The sequence below is a fragment of the Anopheles gambiae genome, chromosome 2 (assembly GCF_943734735.2).
Source record: "Anopheles gambiae chromosome 2, idAnoGambNW_F1_1, whole genome shotgun sequence".
NCBI lineage: Eukaryota > Metazoa > Arthropoda > Insecta > Diptera > Culicidae > Anopheles > Anopheles gambiae.
In genome coordinates, this window is record NC_064601.1 from 563,222 (window position 1) to 582,424 (window position 19,203).

A 19,203-nucleotide genomic window follows, 5' to 3' on the forward strand; every position below is an offset into this window, starting at 1 on the left:
CATCATAACAAGATGTTATTGTTTTTCGCTTCCTTTACCTCTTCGCATGTTTCATGTTGACGAACGAGTTTCAATCCAGGACAACCTCCCCCAAACATAACCCCAACCCCAACATGTAAGACTAGCAGCACAAAACGAAACTACGGTATTCAATGATTCAAGCCAAGCTAGGCCTGATATTATTTATTTTTATGGTTCATTCTGTTCAATAAAACATAAAATCAATAGCTTTCGATACCGGCGCCATACGTACCATCATCCCAGCAATAGCAAACTTTGCCGGAGTCCCAAACTCTGCGAATGGCAATTTTGAGCGAAACGTGCCACACTGACGATAGTGTACAGTGCGGGTTTCCCCTTTCCCAAGCCTTCCTCCTTTGGCACAAACAAAAAGGAAAGCCTATTTCACTTATCTACAAAAAGAAAAGAACAAACATCAAAATGTTTCCCTCGCCGTCAACTGACCACCCGGTGTTACGGAAGGAAGTCAATAAAACACCAACGCACACTGTATGACCGCGATAAAAACGGACTATGCCCAATCATTTCCCAAACTTGGTGGGACGTTGCCTGGCAACTCGGCAAGACCCAGCAAGACAAAGGACGATCACGGATGCGACTCTCGCTCTCTCCCGTGGTCATATCCTAACGGCTTTCGAACACACAAGAACAAGAACACGCTCACGCTCGCTTACCCACCGGTGCGCGTCACGGGCAAATTAGATACTATAGATAGATAGGCATCATGCCGGTGCGGTTGGCCAGAGATTCTTCCGTTAAAAACCCGCACGCACATACCACAGCCCATTAACCACGATGCAGTTTTAACGACGGATGGGTAGGCGTTGATGCGAACAACTTTTTTACGCCAGTCTATTTTACGACATTCGCAGGTTTTCTTCAAAATGTCGTTACCCACACCCCGCCGATAAGCACTTTGTTCGGCTGGCTTCATCTTTACGAGCTGATTCGGCATTTGTTTCGTCTTTCTATCAATGGCGATATACATAAAATGTAACTGTTCAATATAAAGTATAAAAATTACACATATGTATCTCAAAGCATTGACTGCACTACCGGTGTACAATACACCACAGTCTTTAAGCGGGGTTACTACGAAAATAAGTGGAACGGATCAGTAATTTGGAACACACATTTTCCGCGCACAATTAATCTTAAAGTACAAACCAATATCGAGCTTCACCATTACGTATTTGTCATACACAACCCAGAATCACATTCATGTATGCACCCATTTCTCTACCTGCAACATCGAAAATATACGTACCATATTCATCTACACTTAATCTATTCCGTCGTTCGCAGGGCGTTATACCGAATGCTCACGGCGGAATATGCACCTGGATGCAGGAGTGGCACAAAATAACAACACACATCACTGCATCGCTTGGAGCAAAACACTCTCATCGACCCAGTACAGTGTCCTTCTGCCTGGGCCGCTAAACAACAACGTTTTGGTAGAATTCGTATAATACCAGCACATCTCCAAAACACACTGTTATTATCGTAGTGACATTAAACATATTCGGTTTATGCACATCAACAACATCGGCACCATTTGCACCAAGATATGCGCATAAGAGAAAAAAAACAGAGCCCAACTAAGCACAGGCTACTCAGCACGTACGATACACGGTGCACGAGATTATTAAAACAAAATTCCACATCACTGAAACCAAAAGCATATCCAATGTTGTGCTCCACGATAACTTCGCAAACCTCGCTGTCTAGTGTCATCTATATGATAGTCAAAAGAGCATTACTATAATATTCATTTGGAATGACGAATTATTTACTTGATTTTTTTTTCTTTTTCTCTTGATTTTTTTTTTTCGTTCGCAGCGCCAAAAATGAGTTTTACAAAATTTAGACTCCACACACTTTTATACCGTTAACACTCTTCGCTCCTGCCTTGCAAAGGCCCTTCTATACCGTTAACACCCTTCTTCATCCGTTCACCTCTAGCTCTTTCTCTCTCTCGGTCATCCTCACTTCATTTCCGTATCCCTATCCACTGCCACTGCAAGCTGGGTTCTTACGTTTTCCTTTTTTGTTCATTCCATAAAGATGGTTCACATTTCAATTTAGTATTTGCGCATATTCTCTCTCATCAGTTGTTGAAATATTTTCTACTTTGCTATTTGTTTTTTTTTTCTTTTTTTATGCCTCCATTTCCTATTCCTCAAACATGAGTTAAATGAAATGCTAGCATTTAATCGCAGTTCGATTATCGCTCCGGAAATCCTCTTTCATCAGCAGATCGGACGCATTTCAACAACATGACGCAAGCATCTTTCTGCTGTTCTACCACTCACGCTGCATAAATTAACTCTAAAAATATAATATAAATTATCGTGTTTCGTCTTCGGAATCTAGACATTTGTTTTTTTTTCGTAACACTTGGGCAGTATCAATACACTCGACCCGATTCAGCCAGCCAGGCGCGTACGTTATGCTAGTAGTAGTAGTTTTATATCTCTGATTTCACAGCCATATTTCTTATTACCTTTAAACACGTCTACTTTTAAAACAGAGACTCATTCAATAAAGTATTGCTTTAGATTCGTGACGATGCGCGCTTACCTTTTTTTTTTGTTTCATTGGCGAAATGTTGTGTGTCTTTCCTTTTGTTTTGCTACATATTCCTTCATCTATTGCTTATCATGATGATCTCTGGATGAATTGCTAGTTTTCTAATGCGTTCAACGTTTGTAGCAAATTCTCACTCTGGAGAAGTGTTTAGGTTTTAGAAGACAAAAAACCCTTTGTATCAAAGAAGTATCTTTCTTCTCGGAATCAATGCATCCAGCAAGACGCGCTCTACACTCACGATCATACTAACTGTGAATTCTGCCACGACAACTCCTTTCTTTAACTAGAGCATTATGTGGACATGTGTAAAATGCCATCATGCTACGTTTCCCTCCCTTCCCCCTTCCTAACTACTACTTCTACTATTAAACCATGTTTTTTGGTCCTCACAAGGTAGTATAGTACTCTTTTTGTTTATTCGCAGATCATATAGATCCAACATGACGAGCATCGATTACCCATTTGCTATAGGATCTCTTTTTCAATACTTGTGTTTTCACTTTTTTTCTTTTCTTTTTAATGGCACCATAACTGGTTGTTTAAGTTTTACTTTTAAACGAGATCATTCCATGATACTTTCCAGTAATTTCTGGACATCACCTTGGTTTGTTTTTTCTTATTCACTCTTATGTTTAACATTCTCCTATATCTTCTTTCTTTGTATATTTTTCCACTTTCACTAGAGTTTTTTTTTTCTTTGTTTTTTAGTACCACTCATAGTAATAATTGTGCATAAACTACAGGAGCGTCCAAGGAATATTAAGAAACCGCCTAATCATTGCATGTCCTCTGATATCAACGATAATATGTGTAACAATCACCAGTATTACTGTATTGCTTAAGCCTTACATTGCTTGAACATGGCAGCGAGTTTATAGCTTATTAAATCCAAATACTTGTAACAATGCGAGCTTGGCTTCTGTTTGGGACAAGTTTATCATTTATCTTAGGCGATTGATAAATGTATTCCTGTGACGCACTGCGCACTTTCTTTACGACTCCTGCCGGGGCAAACCCGTGCAGCAGTATTCCTTACATCAGTCTTTTCACACAATTTTCGTTCACTTTTCTGGTATTTGGATTCCATTTGCACGGATACATCCTACCGAAATCGTAACACAAATGCCACCAAGCACGTTAAACGTCCGATGTACATTATAAAGTTCCAGTCTTATGCAAGCGACTAATGATCACGATGTTATAGACAGTGTCGAAGTGACCGGAGTAAATAATGGCTCGCCGAATAAAACACTCAAGCTTTTGCTATCTTTTAGCATCCGCCACGAGGTTGCAAAGGTGGACTTTATCTGTTCGAAAACATCACCATCAAATACCGACCGAGCTGTGTTGGTAAAGTCGAACGGTTCTGCAAAGAAATGGAAGGGAAAACATACGGCGAAAGAGATTATATTTGTTTTCTCTCTCAATCAGCTTCTACTGCAACCTACCTTCTATGCACAGATGCTTCCAATGGTGAGGATCATTTTTGTAGCTTCTTGCTAGACGGCATTCTTCTATCGGTATGATGGTACTTGTTCTTACAGATATAGCGTAGTGTTCATAACTGAAATAAAATCGACATAAACATTTACTAATACAGATGCCTGTAGCTGTATGCACGATACATCATGTACCATCACATATACTTACTCGAATTTTGTATAATAATCCAAGAAACTTAGCAACAATTCTCCCAAGCTTTCCTTGTTATCTGTGTGATATGGTTCGATGCGTTCGATCATTTCTATATTATGGATGTCGATGATTTTCTGTAAAAATGCATAATAACCACAACATAGTTGAATACGGCCGCTTTTCAAGGGTAGCTAACAACTCACCATAAACTTTTCAGGATGTAAGGCATGCAAACATGGAAGAACTGGTGGGCTTGTTCCGTACTGCAGGAAATGAATAACCATCAATACCAGAGAGTAGCTCGATATAGTCATGTTTTTAGCATCGTTTATGTTGTGATGCCGAGCCCACAACTTTACCACCAACACCAACGGTCTAACGCGCCAGTCCACTGCAAAGATTCATCAGCCAACATTGTTACACCAGGTAGCTCTCAGATACACTACTTATCTCACATGTACTTACTCTGCGAATAACAGTGCAACAAATGCGTATTCCTAATCCCAACGCAATTGTTGAAATTCAGATCCACCTCAATGCCGTGCTTGCTGTCTTGAAAGCGGAGAATTGGCACTTTCGCTTGAATCAAGCTGAAGTCGTTGAAGCTTGACGATGGCATACTCATGAAATATTCCTTCACCAGTGACAAATTGAGCAACGCTTCCAAGCGAGGATCGTAGCAGCTGGGAGCGCTCCGCGAAACAAGGCACATGTCCACATCTGAACTGTCAGCACCAAAGCCAGAGATCGTGCTGCCGACCAGATAAAGGCTATACTTCGGAAAGCCTTTCTTGATCGAGATATACAGATCGCGCCATAGTTGCATCTTTTCAAGATATTTCTCCTCCGACTGCTGGGCAGCAGTGAACTTTTCCCAGATCGCTAACGATAGATTGTCCCAAATGCTGCCATCAGTGAGCGCAACCGGCGGAGACTTCATTTCGACATCATCCGCACGCTGAATGAATCGATCTGCCGGTGTGTATTGAAAATCGGCGGGCAATGATGAACGATGTACATAGCTCATGGAAACATGATTATTTTTGCGCACGCTTCCACCGGCGGACGATTGTCCTTTAGTGGTGGTGCTGAAAAGAGATCCAGCAACATTAGTTCCCATCGATCGGTGCGACCGGTAATGTGTGTTGGTGGTGGGTGATGTTCGCCCCGATTGACTGCTGTAGAAGTAAACAAATAATACAAGGTAAACGACACATTCACTTTCGCAAGCTTCGCAAAATACGTACCGTGTCTTTGGATGTCCGCTCTGCATCGACTGAGAATCGTTGGGCGGCACCGATGACGCAGACAGCGACGACGAACTTGAAGAACTGGCAGCTGCTGCTTGCAGTGCCAGTTCCAAAGATGAGCTACTTCCAAAACTCCCTGCCGTCTGGCTATTTATGAATTGAATAGGGTTCGGATGGCTATGGCTAGCGTTACCGAACAGTTCTCCAAACACCGGCACAGACTGGGTGCCCGTAACAGTTCTCGATGTTCCTTTTGGCGAGCCAATTGGAGGGCTATGGTCGCCAACACTTCCGCCGCCATTGCTAGTGTACGTCGTGAGGTTCTGATGTGAGCCATGAAAACTTTGACTTCGAACGATAAATTCACCAACCAGCCCCGCGGTTGACGCATGCAGAGACGAAGGTGCCGAAGGGACAAACTCGGTCAACGTCGGATATGCGGAGGAGGACGATATTCCTGATGAGGTGGACGATGACGACCGGAACCCTTTCTCTTCGTTCGTTTCATTGTACTTCAAATAGCGATACGTACCCTCTGGATACTCGGAAGAATGGGACGAATCCGATTCGTAGTCGTGTACATTGGCGTGTGTAGATTCCAACATATGTGTTTGAGATGTATTACTAGACAGCACCGATGAGTCTGTCGACGGAATCGATACCACCGAAGAAGACGATGACGAACGAGGAACGCTGCATCTTTTCGTCGCCTTATAAACACGCTCTATGTGCAATTCAGAGTTCTTCGTGGTATCCGGCACGTCTTCCGCCCTACGAAAAGCATTATTGGCCACCGTCTGTTGTTGTTGTGTATCGGAGGGTACTGAATCTGTGGATGATGATTCGTTGCGGCCATCATTCTCTTTTGTTGCTACTGAATTTATATTTTTTTCAACCGCACTTCCATCCCCTGCTTGTTTCGGTGATGTAGAACGCTCTACTTCCGCTTGTTTTATCTCCTGCTGCTGATTCGCGTTGGTAAATTCGCTTGAAGATGCAGCACCATGCCCTCTATCATAACCACGGACGTATACAAGGTTTCGGTGCAAATGTTGCTGTTTATAATGATTTTGATGATGCTGAGGGTGGTGCTGTTGCTGTTGCTGCAGTGATTGTTGCTGCTGATGCGGCTGCATCGTGATATGTTCGTAGTAGTGATTTCCACCAGCAGCAGTATGATTATAGTAATGGTTATAGTTTTTTCGATATCCATAACCAATGTTTTGCACTTTGTTCACGTGTTTATTTCCGTTTGTCTGTATGGAGCCATTTTTCCCTTTTCCGTGAGTATTCCAGTGCTTTTTACCACCACCACCACCACCACCACCAGTCCTTCCTTGATCGTCTCTACCATTTACCGTACCAATGGCCCTTGTGACGCCTTGCGAAACGTAGCTTAATTGATTGCCACCCCCACCATTGCCGGTATTGCCGTTGCGGTTGTGATACTGATAGTTGTTATTCTGATGATAGTTGGTATGCATCTGCTGTACGTGGTGCTCCGGCGCCTGTTGCGTGTAATGTACCGCTTGGTGTTGCGCATGAACACCTCCGTTTTGGTTGTACAGGTAGGAAGATACTTCAAAATGTTTACCAACGTTCATGGAGTTGTGCCCGTCACCCGCATTCATCAGTGCATAGTTGGTATATGGTTGGGATTCGACCATTCCGCACTGTTGCGTAGCTAGCTCATCTCCACCGTACATGCTTTGGGAACGATTGTACTGTCCCGTGTGCGGTGGAATAATCCTATGCAATTGTACCAGCGGTTGTTGCTGGTGCGGCGACTGCCGGGAACTGCGCTGGTGCAGCTGATTATTGTGATGATGCTGCATCATATGCTGCTGGAATTGTTGAGTAAAATTATAGTTCACTTGAGACGTCGAACCACGGTACATCGCAATGTCGCCCGATGAGCTGTTGTTACTTGCTCCATTGGTAACAGTGCAGAGGGACATTTTTAAACCGACATCACGTAAAAAATCATACGAATATTGATGAGGAACGGTATTATTGTGCTGTTGCAACGACTGATGGTGGTCCTGTGCATTGTGAATCAGTACCTGCTGTTTTGATGGATTTTGCGATCCAAGTGTAGGAATGTATGACGCTTGATTTGGAGTAACAACATGTTGATTTGAATGGCCAGCTTTAGAAATGACGGAAGATACGGCCGTATTGCTAGTGAATTGTTTCAAACGAAGTGCCTCATTCTGCTGCTGCTTCGAGTTGCCCTGCAACATCAGAGACATCACTGAAACATGGGTTTGATCAGCGGTAGATGATCCAGATTCTTTACACTCTCGGCTTCCGTCTGTTGCTGACTTTTCCGAGCTATTTGCAGACACACTGATCGGTACGTTTGCGGGACTGGCAGCAGTACAATGGCTGGATGAGCGAACATATGATTTATGTGAGTGTTTCTGTTGATTTACTTTTGCGCCAAAGGACGATGGAGCTTGGAACTCCGGATGCAATGAAGTCGGGGCTTTTTTTACAGGTGGCACATTACCAGCACGTCCGTAATACATTTCTGCCCTCGAACCGGTTAACGTGTCGGCAAGATGAGAGGATGCCGCATGATTATTAACAACATTTCCGACGTCACCCTCTTCTGCAGCAGCAGATTCGAGAGATCTTTCATGCTTCATAGATAAAGCAGAAAACCCAACAAAAAATTATTAAAATAGTAGTTGAACTCGCACAAAAAAGATAAATTCTAGCAACACCTACTACACATTTTATACAACTTTACTTACCTTAGTATTTTTGTGCCCCATTTCATTAGTAGCATTGTCTCGGTCTACCTTGGATACCACAGCCAACGGATGCTCCGCTTTCGCTTCCTCTGGTTTAAACTTATTGCCAATAAATTCCGGCACTTTCTTTTTCGACGAAGACTTGCGGATGCTTTCCGTGATAAAGCCAACCGCTCTATTATCTTGCTCGTAATCATCCAATGTCCCATCAGCGTTCGGGCATGTGGACGCGGAAGGGCACGCAAACTCTTTCTTCTGATTCGATGCGACGGTTACTGCCACTGATTCCTCTTCGGACTTGTCCAGGCCACTAGGTGCTATGTTGAGATTCCATGATTTCAAACTATCGATGATGTGCTGCTGTTTTTTTCGATTGGACGCATTATTGTAATACTTTTTACTCTTGCTCGAGCCGTACATCATCGAAACCGTCGCCGACGGGAACTGTGGCAGGGTTGATTTTTTAAACACTTTGCTGGAGTTGGACTGTTTTTCGCAATTATCTTCATTTACATTCTGTCGATCTCGGTCCATCTCCGTGCAAGTCGTTTGTGGTGCCTCTGGCACGACGGTAGACGGTGAGCCACACGAATTCGTTAGACACAGGCTGATGGGCATTTTTGCAATGGATCAGCCGCAGAGTGTTTTTAATTTATATGACGTACGCTAACGACGACTTATACAATATGCGCATGCATTTTTTTTAAACAGTGTGAATAATAAATATACATAAATACAGCTTCTCTTAAAACGAAAGGAACTATTTGAATATCCTTGCAGTTGGTTCGAGTTAGATCGCTTTTGTAGTTTTTGAGCAATCGGAAGCAGTGCAATGGTTAGACATTACTTCATCTGTCCTACGCTATACGGTGATTAATCGCCACCTAATTTTGTTCTCCGAATAAAGATCAACTTATGGAACAATTCCTGTAATCAGCCAGCTACAGTGTATCCTAAAACGAGAAGCAATACATATTAGATAAATATTAGCAATGGCAATGAGGGAAGCGGGAATTACAGTGGTCGTCCCTTGCCCTATATCTCGATACAAAGTTTTTACAGCTAGCTAGCTATGGAAATAACTTCACTTGGTGTTCTCTACCACCATGTCAATGCTGCGAGCTGAATGCGAACAATCGTTAGCCAGGCTCAACCAAACCCACCCCATCTTCACCGAAATGTTCTGTGAAGCGTTGACAATCGAATGAAAAAAAACAGCATGCGTTTGAAGCCACCTACCGCATCATATAACCTTACCTTCGTTTCGTTTGTGAGCCACAGCCAATTTCCGCATTTACTTTTATCAACCGAAACACAACTTCTTCGTACGAATGGCTCATTTGCCTAAGGTGTTCTATATCGACGACTCCGGGGGTTTCGCTCATTTCAGTTTTCCGATCTTCACGCTCATGTTTTATGCTCATGCTTGATACCGATATGATACCGCTGAAATCGCACAGCACCGATTCATTGCATTATCGTCCACGTGAAGTAAAGCGAAAAAAAACCCAAAATGGACAACCACCACCAACCGCCGTCGTGCGCCGTTAAGAGATACTCTACTAGAAGATCTTTTCACACTCCTTTTGGCAGGGACGAAACTATGGCTGCAAACTGCACTTGGCGACGGAACCGTACCCGCGCCATCAAATCTACCGAGGAGAGAGAGAAACGCCCGCAAGACGAATCTTCGCGCACACATACATACACACACACACACAAACACTTTGAATCGCTGCTGCTGCTGCCGCTATTCGGTGGATGTTCTATGTACGCGATGGCGGTATATCCGAAGTAATTTCCCGGAACAATTTTTAGGCAGTTTCAACTACAAATCTTTTCTAGCGCATAAGCTTCCCGAGCCCATCTTTTCAGTGAGGCATTGTTCTTGCAAATGTACTTGGCTGCTGACCACACTGCGCATCGCTGTTTGTTAGCTAACACACCCCAGATGACAGATGCGGTTCATGCCGGGTGCAGTGTGCTATTATAGAGTGGTAAAGAAAATCTATTAAAATATCATGGATCGGTACAACACGATTACAATTACAAAAGCACAGGCCATATTATTACCCACAAACACGCTCACTTACTGCCATATAATAGTCTACATTTTGGCTGCCATAAAAGCACGCAACGTATGGAACGGTAGTTGACGTAAAACACCTTGTGAAACGTGTGGGCCGCAGCTTGGTCTCTAAAAGTAAACAATGGCCGAGCAGCTGTCAATGTATCAAAACATCACATAGATAACAGGAACGCTCGGCGTAGAAAAAACCCCGTAAACATTAGAAGTTCCTTCCGATATCTTTCACTACTTGGCTGTCCTGAAATATGTACATCGTGCAACGATGTACAGAAAGACCCTCGACACTAAGATGAACGCAACACCAGCAACTAAACAAGCACCAATGAAAATCGAGCTATCGCGAGCCCTGCGAACAGTTTCTGCATCCGGTTGTGATCCAAAAATCATTTACCTTGATCGAGTCTGTCGAACGTGCCTGGTGGAGAGAGAAAAGGATCAGCTTAAAGATTTGTTCGAATTTTGTCTGGCGGATACCATCATGAGCTGCACTCGCATTACGGTAAACTTCTTTGCTAGTCACGTTGTCCCAGAAAGAAAAAAGTAAATGCTTGACCTTTTAGGTGGCCGAATCCGATGGACTTCCGTGTCATATATGTACGGACTGTTGTTTGGAGCTGGAAAGAAGCTTCAACTTTCAGCAAATGACCAAAGCATCGGATGCTACGATCCGATCACTGCTCGAGGAGTCGGTCGTCATCAAACAAGACAGCGAAACGAAGTATGAGGTGTTAAATGTGGTGGTAACGGACTTTCACGGCAACTCAGAAACGTCCGCCGTTGTTGTACCTATCGAGGAACTACGATTTCAGCTTGTAAATTCAAACGACAACACGCTGGTGGATGACCGAACCGAGGATACTGTTAATATTCCGCCCAGCGATTTAACAGCTAATGATACGAGCCCCAAAGCTACTGCGATTGAGGAAAACTTGCAAACAGTTAATCCTACCACTGCACTAACCATGTCAACTGCTACACCGGCACCAGATAAACTTACCTCGGACCAACCCTCCACCGCAAAGTCGTTAAGGGAATCTATCATTCTTCGCACCCTGAAGCAGGAACTTTCGGAATTCATAAGCGGCAACAGCAGTGCTGATATATCGAAAAATGTGGAAATAGTTGACGAAAATGTAGACGACGAGCTAATCCATGTGGACTATCTGAAAGATGCACTTACGGAGGAATACATTCAAATCATGGAAAATCAGCTGGCATCTTCCGTACCATGCAGTAAGGAGGAGGAACAGCTGGAACAAGAGCATTTGAATAATCTAATTCACGCCTCGATGGAAGCGGAGGAACCGCGAGAACGGCCCAAAAGCGAAGACGCCAATGAAATCAATACCATGTATTGCAAGATATGCGATGTACAGTTTAGCAAACGGCGGTTGTACCGAAAGCACGTCGATCGTAAGCACTCGGAAGTAAATGTTACCCACTGTGGTGTGTGCACAACCATTGCGTATTAACCATCTCACTCCATTCCGTTTCCAGAAACGCTTCGAATGTCAGCTGTGTTCAAGAAAGTTTGCAGAAAAGTCGGTACTCAAGAATCATATGCTTCGGCACACTGGAGAAAAGTCGCACGTGTGCGATGTTTGCGATGCACGGTTCTACGAAAAAGCTTTACTAAACGTGCATATGCGACGACACTCTGGTTCGCGACCGTACGGCTGCGAGCTGTGCGATAAACGGTTTACCACGCGGAGCATGCTCAACACGCACCAAAAGGTGCATAGCGATCCTCGGCCCCACGTGTGCAACGTTTGCCAGAAGGGTTTCAAATTATCTTGGCAGCTGAAGGCACACGGACGAATTCACACTAACGAAAAGCCGTTCGAGTGTCCTTACTGCCAGAAACGGTTCAATCAAAATGGCAATCTCGCAGTGCACATACGGACCCATTCCGGAGAAAAGCCCTATGTGTGCAAAATCTGCGAAAAAGCCTACCCAAGCCAGGGAGAACTACAGGTTGGTATTAGAATCGGGAAACAATCATTCAACCAAAGGTAATGCGTACCAACTTCGGTTCCTTGCAGTGCCATATGCGGCAACACACCGGTGAGGAAAAGGTGAAGAAAGTTGTATGCACCGTTTGCAGCAAAGCGTTACCCACGAATCACGATCTCCTCATCCACATGCGAACACACACGAAGGAAAAGCCGTACGGGTGCACGGTGTGCGAGAAACGATTTATGCTGCGCGTCCATCTTACCGTTCACATGCGTTCCCACACGGGCGAAAAACCATTTGCTTGCAATTTATGTGAAAAAGGTACGTCAGAAATGGTAACCATAGACCAAATCGATCCAAACAATCTGCTCACAATTAATTCCTTCACAGCATTCCCTACCAACTATCAGCTGAAGATGCACAACTATGTGCATACAGGAGAGAAAAACTATTCCTGTGAGGTGTGCAATCGGAAATTCAGCAGTTCGGCCAATCGCAACACGCATAGGAAAATACACGATCGAAAGAAAAATTAGCAAACCAATACATGTTGGCGTGCACAATAAAATCATTGGCGTGCCGTCGTTGTTGTACAATCTTCAGCAAAGAAACGGGGTTGAAGATGCGTTAGAAATTTCGGATAAAAGTGTTAAACCCCTACCATGCAAGTTGCATTCAAAACAAAATATTTTATTGGCCAACACAAAAAGACGGAATCTAATAGTAGCCTATCCACTGGTGAAGAATTTTGAGATGTTTAAGCTTCTTCAGAGCACAGAGTGAATACGTTCTGTAGATACCTTAAGTTGAATCGGCAAACTTAGTGCTACTTGCTCAATACGGCCTCATGGTCTTGGGTGTGACCGTATTCTGTCTACCTGCCTCTCTATACCGTACTTAATTGAAAGAACTCAAAATAATCAGCTGATGAACCAAATAACCGAAACGAGGGATGCGTTTTACCTTCAACGCTGTATTGTCACATCGTACGATGCCTGTAACATCGCGTGTAGTGTGTGAGCTGTTGGAATAATAGTGCACAGTTGCAAAATGCACCCTGATGGTGACATACCTTCAATTGGGCGATTGTTGCTCAGGAAAAGGTTCGCTAACGATCACCAGTTAAGGAGCACAGGATCGACAACGAATTGAAAAATGCAGTCAATCGCTGACGAGAGCAATCCTCAACCAATGCACTCTAATTTGTTGTTTGTACTTGAGTTTGGGGAAAAATACGCTCAATATTCTCATTCAATAATGGCCTTTTCGCGCGATAAAGAAAACTGATGGGTCAGACCATTCGTCTAAAAAAAAGTATATGTTGGAACTACGAATGCAACAGACAAAACAATAGAACAAAAGAACACACAGCAGCAGCCACAAAACAGCCATGAGCTTTGAGCTGTTACATTGCAGAATGGAAATGTCCATTCAGCAAATCACGGCAAACCGCCCACAATACTTTGGTACCATTAACCATCAAGCTGGCTGTTGGATGTTAGTTGTTTACTGCTCAGCCCATTCGTTTCAGATTACTGAATGCGCCAGGGTACATGAGACATCCTGTGCAAAGCCTTTCGTGCCAACAATGCTATTGGAGCTGATTGTGGTATCCTTACCGCTGTCCGCTTTACCAGCAAGCGAGTGAGATGCAACCCGATTCGAGACCTTCGTTAGAGTCAATGAATTCCCTGCTCTCTAACGGTTACCGCCATCGGTCCACAGTTAAGTCCCGTTTGTTATCCGTCCCAACGAAATGGCACTCATTCCGCCTCTCGGACAAACAGCTTTTGCCGGATGCATTTAATGGCCTGCGAACGGTTCGCACCACGCTGTGATTGCTCTTACGGGTTTGTCGTAAGCCTCGAGCAAGCCTTTGCATGAATTTGCTCGCTCGATAAAATCGTGCTTCCCTCTGTATGGTTCACCGTGTCGTATGTGTTTGAATGATAGCTTTGCATCGGTTTAGCATTCCAGCTTTTAAAATTGTTCCGCCAGTCAAGCTTTATCAGTAGGGTTGGGAAAACTGCGATCTCGAGTGCAGTTCGAACGGCAGACGGTCGCCCGGCCCGGATTGGCTGTGATAGTTGGACTCCTGCGACAAGATGTTATCCATCTGTGACTGATACTCGCCCATGTAATCCTGCGAAAATTCTGGCTGCTGCGATAGGCTAAAGCCCGGCTGAGACATGTTTTGCGACATGCCCTGCGTAAGCGATGCGTTCGCCGTACCGCTGATGTGCGCATTGTTGCCGCTACTGCTTGGTGGGCCTATCGGACGTGGACGGCTCGACTTGCCACCGCTGGATGTCGATACTGAGCCAGATGCAAGCAGTTGGCTAGCAGTCTTACCAACCACCGGGCGACGAGTTTGCTTTGCCGCCTGAATTGCTGCCTGCTGCTGCTGCTGATAGAAGCGAGAGGGAGCATTCGACATATTGATGAACATTCCCACCGGGACTGGCATATTGCTCACTGCAGGATGGGTGCGCTGGGGCGAAATGTAGCCGATAGGGTCGTGCACCTTACGCATAAACGCATCTAGCGGTGTGTTCGCGCTAGCAGTAGTGCCGCTTCCACCGTGCCCCGGCACATCCACAAATCCTCCCTGCTGTTGGTGGTAAGCACTCGCGTTTCCGTACCCTGCCAACGGGTTATGCGCGTAACTTGTTGATGGTCCGGGATTGCGATCAAAATAACCACCGCCCAGCACTTCCTTTGCGTCGTACATGGCATTGGTCATGAAATGTGATCCGGGATTGAGCGTATTGATAATCTTTTTCGGTTTGGTAAACTGAATCATCGATTCCTTCAGATTGTTCAGCGATCCTTCCACCAACACCTTTTTGTCCTTGTAGAAGTTCAGCAAGTGGTTCCACAGCTCTTGCTTCGCCAATACCTTCGGGTTGCCCACTATAATGATACCGTATTTGGCACGGGTCAGAGCTACGTTCAGCCGACGGGGGTCGTTCAGAAAACCGATGCCCTGGTGCTCATTCGCCCGCACACAAGACATGATAATGATATCTTTCTCGCGTCCCTGGAACGCATCCACGCTGGCAATTTCGATCTCCTGGTACAGCTTCGAGTGCAATGAACCCTGGTACTGCATGTACTGTACCAGGTACGCTCGCTGCCCTTCGTACGGCGTAATGATGCCGATTTGATCGGGTTTAATACCGGCCTTCAAAAATCGGGTCGTTATTTTTTCCACATTCGATGCCTCCGTGCGGTTCAGATACGAGGTACCCGATCCCGCGATTTCTTCCTGGCCCTGTGTGACCAGGAAAAACATCGGACAGTCCGGAGAGGGCCATGGAAAGTCGACTTTGAGCTTACGCTCATCCGCGCACACGCCGTTTTGCAGACTGCCTTCATAGAAGAAGTTCGAAGGAAATTGTGACAACTCCGGGTGCATTCTGTATTGCACCTCGAGCCGGAATGGACGGATGCCTAGCGCCACTAGCCGCTCGAACAGACTTTGCGACAGGCCGGCCTTAGCCGCCTTTTTACACATCACGACCGGGCCCAGCTGACAGTGGTCACCGACCAGGATGAGCTGTTTGGCACCCAGCACTACAGGCACCATACATTCCGGTTCCGTTGACTGCATCGATTCATCGATCAAGATGGAGTTGAACTTGATACGCTGCAGACGAAGATCGCCCGCTCCAACGCAGGTGCAGCATATCACATCAGCCGCTTCCAACAGTTCGCGCTCGGCCTGTTTCTTCAACGATCGATAACGTCGCTCATCTGAGAGGCTTAGCTCACCCGTTTCGTCTTTTAACTGTTGCAGTTTCTTTAGCTCCGAATTTTGTGCCATATTTCGAATTTGATTGTGCAGCGCTAGGAAACTGACTGGGGAATCGATCGCTTCGCGTGATCTGGCACACACGCGCACAACTTTCAGATTCGTGCGATGAATCTTCTCCGTCAACTGATCAACGGCAGTGTTACTCGGTGCGCAGACCAATATGGGGCCACTGTTTAACCGCGCCAACTGGTACACGATCGTTGCTGAAGTGACCGTCTTGCCCGTGCCCGGTGGACCCTGGATAAGGCTCAAGGGGCGCTGCAGTGCGTGGCGAACCGCGTAGACCTGAGACCGATTCAGGTCGGGCAGGTTGGGGGCACTGAAATGCTTGGGCAAATTCAGCCTAAACAGCACCTCTTCGGCACCATCGGCACGGACGTTTCCCAGCAAGCGTGCGTAAATGTAGTTCGAAACACTTTTCGCGTCCATCGCAAACTTGCGAAGCGCTTGCTGCATGCGCTCGAAAGACGTGCCCTTCCAGATGAAATCGACCGAGAAGTTGCTGGTACGCTCGATCGGTGCCTGATGGTTGTGCTTCAGCTCCAACCCCACATCATCGCCATAGTTGTCCGGCACCTTGATTACGTGCCCGATGCAGCTCCACGGTTTGTGCAGCTCTCCGACGTAGCGCAACTTTAGCTCATCTCCATGCATCAGCTTCATGTCTCCGTCGTTCTTTGCCAGTGTAAAGTAAGCGATCGTTTTCTTGTTCAACCCAGTGTCCCAACGGATTTCAATGTTTTCCTGCGTTTGACTCTCTTTCAGCTTTTCATCGTAGTCCGCTTCCAGCTTTACCAGCGGTCCGAACGTGTTCTGATACTGATATCCGTCCACGTAACGCAACTGTACCTGCTGCGGTTCCTTGTCGATGCCGGGCTTCTCGAGATCCTGGAAAGTTGCGTCCACATTTTCCTTCCACAGCTCTTCCAGCTTGTTAATTTGGGCAGCAGACACCTTGCGCGCACGCAATTGATCCTGCTCGGTTGGAATCTTTACCAGCCAAAACAAGAAGCAACGATCGGCGATCAACGGCTTCCACTGCTCCTGATCCCAGTTCATGTCCTTGATGGAGTTCTGTGCTGCACAGGGTTGTCTGCAAGCAATACATTTTATTCAAATCAATGCTACCAAGCCCCAAAATCGCACGTGTACGATGTGGAATCTATGGAAATCAACTGACCTGCACAACAGCACAACTACAGAGTCGCTTTTCGCTGGGATAAACCCGAGCACAAACACGTTCCGGACGGCACAGGAGTAACACTCCAGGACCGTCTCTCCGAGGGGACCGTCCGCATGTAAGGTAACCTCACGGTGCTTTGCGCGAACAAGATGATTCACAATGTGTGACCCAGACGTGCTGCCGCGTCCGTTGCAGAACCATTTTTTACATATGTTACACATAACCACCGTACTTGGCTCGTGTATGCCACAGTAACGGCAGGCGTGCGGTGGTAAATCCTTATTCTCCGCTGGATCTATCTCATCCTCATCCTCCTCAAACTGCAGCTCACCGATGGCCGAGGTAATTCCGGACAATTTCGTCGGATCCACACCGATGCGACGGCCGAATCCATTCACCTGCAACAATGCAAAACGCGTAATGCTTCTCCCGCCAAACGACTGTGGCACGGTCCGCGCTTTCTCTTACCTGGCTCCCACCGCCCAGATGATCGAGCTGCGAAGCTTGGGTTTGACTTTGCGAAGGAATCGTAAAGTCGCGAAAATCGTAGTCCGTTCCCTGCGAATCGGCTCCCACAAAATAGTTCTCCTCTGTATCGACGAAGGTCAACGATTGGGAACCCGTGGTTCCGTCGTAAGCGTCGACACTCATCTTTTGCCTAGCTCGTGGTTTTTTCGCGGACTCTTGTTTCAGGCGCAGCACAACTACCTACCTATCTGCTTCTGCTATACCGCGCTGCGTGTTCGCCAAAACACCACCTGGACGGAGCCCCGGATGGACCCTACACCTCGCAAAGTTCGTCCCGTATTACAAAGATCAGCACTTTACTCCCGCTCCGCTATTCGATGCTGCTCGTATTTGGTGAGTAATTTTATTTTGCTCGTTTCAGTGGCACTTTTCCTCTAGACGTTTTCAGAATGTGGGGGTAAAATTCCTACACGACGTAGATTATATCGTCGCTTCCTGACTCACGTCAACTGTCACTTCTGTCATGTGACAAATATTCCACATTAATTGGTCGTTTTCTGAAACTAGATTACTAGACACGTGTGCCAATTCAATTAGAGGGTATTTCAACAAACGAAACAATTTACCTTTTCTATATTTTGACTATTTTCCCAACATTGGGTACCAGTTTGTAAATTGTCGGAAGACTGCTTCGGCCTCCTTTGTCGGAAGTCGACATTCTTCTTCTTCTTCTTCTCTTTTTGAGGTTATACCCCGGTTCGGTATACGGAGTCCAGCTTCCTGGGCCCTCCGCTACTAGTCCGTGGTTGCGTTTTACTGCGAACCTCTTTAGTTTAGGACCAGCTACTGAGGCTATATGTCCTTCTTTTCTTTTATTCCTTTCTGTCGTTTGATTTGTTCTATCGATTCGTTATTTTTGTCTCTGTGTTCCTTTTTGTGAACCTTGTGTTGTTTTTTCTGACTGTTGTTCTGTTTATGAGTTGTTGCGTTTATGAGTTCGGGTAGGATTCTAAGGTAGTTCATATTTGATAATTTGAAAAAAAAAAACGTTATTTTAGAACGTTATCTTATTGTCTTTGATGAATTCTGTGACTATTTTCAAAATTTTTATGTTTTTGGTTTTCCATGCCTTTATGAAGTTTTCTTCATTGAGTTTTTCTTGTCTGTTTCTCTCTATCTCATATTTCTGGCAGTCAAACACTCTATGTGATCCTGTATCATCTTTGTTGCAAATCGAACATGTTCCATGGTCGACTAATTTCATCTTATGAAGCCAGTAATTTCCATAATCATGACCAGCGATTAGCCTATTGATTATTTTGATTTCTTTTGGGGGGAGTTTCAGGTTATGGTGCCACATTTTTTTGGGAATCGATTCCTGATATTTTGCGAATTTCTTTCCTTTAGTAAGGCATGTTTGGGAATACCAAGTG

General features: G+C 45.3%; 3 protein-coding genes across 5 annotated transcripts; 1 reads left to right on the plus strand and 2 right to left on the minus strand.

Annotated features, from left to right (window-relative positions):
• Nucleotides 1–1,791: 1,791 nt before the first annotated feature.
• On the minus strand, nt 1,792–10,416 carry LOC1282036 (poly(A) RNA polymerase gld-2 homolog B). Of its 2 annotated transcripts, XM_061643384.1 has the most exons (9): nt 10,351–10,416; nt 9,515–10,241; nt 8,258–9,210; nt 5,496–8,143; nt 4,714–5,426; nt 4,452–4,639; nt 4,264–4,382; nt 4,062–4,177; nt 1,792–3,979 (listed from the first exon to the last, which is right to left on the minus strand). In XM_061643384.1, exons 3-9 carry the CDS (start codon nt 8,873–8,875, stop codon nt 3,804–3,806), a joined length of 4,578 nt encoding a protein of 1,525 aa, XP_061499368.1. In that variant the 5' UTR covers nt 8,876–9,210; nt 9,515–10,241; nt 10,351–10,416; the 3' UTR covers nt 1,792–3,803. The 2 variants fall into 2 exon arrangements, with proteins under 2 accessions (XP_061499368.1, XP_061499369.1); XM_061643385.1 differs by lacking the exon at nt 10,351–10,416 and having other exon boundaries at nt 4,714–5,423; nt 9,515–10,234.
• On the plus strand, nt 10,360–12,870 carry LOC1282034 (oocyte zinc finger protein XlCOF19). Of its 2 annotated transcripts, XM_322029.6 has the most exons (5): nt 10,360–10,845; nt 10,907–11,773; nt 11,844–12,320; nt 12,389–12,623; nt 12,693–12,870. In XM_322029.6, the coding sequence occupies exons 1-5, from the start codon at nt 10,609–10,611 to the stop codon at nt 12,836–12,838; spliced, it is 1,962 nt and encodes a 653-aa protein (XP_322029.6). In that variant the 5' UTR covers nt 10,360–10,608; the 3' UTR covers nt 12,839–12,870. The 2 variants fall into 2 exon arrangements, with proteins under 2 accessions (XP_322029.6, XP_061499370.1); XM_061643386.1 differs by lacking the exon at nt 10,360–10,845 and having other exon boundaries at nt 11,467–11,759.
• A 101-nt stretch (nt 12,871–12,971) lies between these two features.
• Nucleotides 12,972–18,453, minus strand: LOC1282033 (regulator of nonsense transcripts 1 homolog). The gene is made up of 4 exons (XM_322028.5): nt 18,397–18,453; nt 17,771–18,341; nt 17,300–17,700; nt 12,972–17,212 (listed from the first exon to the last, which is right to left on the minus strand). Exons 2-4 carry the CDS (start codon nt 17,951–17,953, stop codon nt 14,311–14,313), a joined length of 3,486 nt encoding a protein of 1,161 aa, XP_322028.5. The 5' UTR covers nt 17,954–18,341; nt 18,397–18,453; the 3' UTR covers nt 12,972–14,310.
• Nucleotides 18,454–19,203: the final 750 nt, after the last annotated feature.

Excerpts from the sequence above, each read along its gene's own strand:
- LOC1282036 (XM_061643384.1), bottom strand. The coding sequence starts at position 8,875 with ATGCCCATCAGCCTGTGTCTAACGAATTCGTGTGGCTCACCGTCTACC. Across the intron at positions 4,640-4,713 it reads GTTGCACTGTTATTCGCAGA|TGGACTGGCGCGTTAGACCG; the intron begins GTAAGTACATGT and ends GAATCTTTGCAG. Across the intron at positions 3,980-4,061 it reads GAAGCATCTGTGCATAGAAG|AACCGTTCGACTTTACCAAC; the intron begins GTAGGTTGCAGT and ends ATTTCTTTGCAG.
- LOC1282034 (XM_322029.6), top strand. The coding sequence starts at position 10,609 with ATGTACAGAAAGACCCTCGACACTAAGATGAACGCAACACCAGCAACT. Across the intron at positions 10,846-10,906 it reads TGAGCTGCACTCGCATTACG|GTGGCCGAATCCGATGGACT; the intron begins GTAAACTTCTTT and ends TTGACCTTTTAG. Across the intron at positions 11,774-11,843 it reads TCGATCGTAAGCACTCGGAA|AAACGCTTCGAATGTCAGCT; the intron begins GTAAATGTTACC and ends TTCCGTTTCCAG.
- LOC1282033 (XM_322028.5), bottom strand. The coding sequence starts at position 17,953 with ATGAGTGTCGACGCTTACGACGGAACCACGGGTTCCCAATCGTTGACC. Across the intron at positions 17,701-17,770 it reads ATCTGGGCGGTGGGAGCCAG|GTGAATGGATTCGGCCGTCG; the intron begins GTAAGAGAAAGC and ends GCATTGTTGCAG. Across the intron at positions 17,213-17,299 it reads GTAGTTGTGCTGTTGTGCAG|ACAACCCTGTGCAGCACAGA; the intron begins GTCAGTTGATTT and ends TATTGCTTGCAG.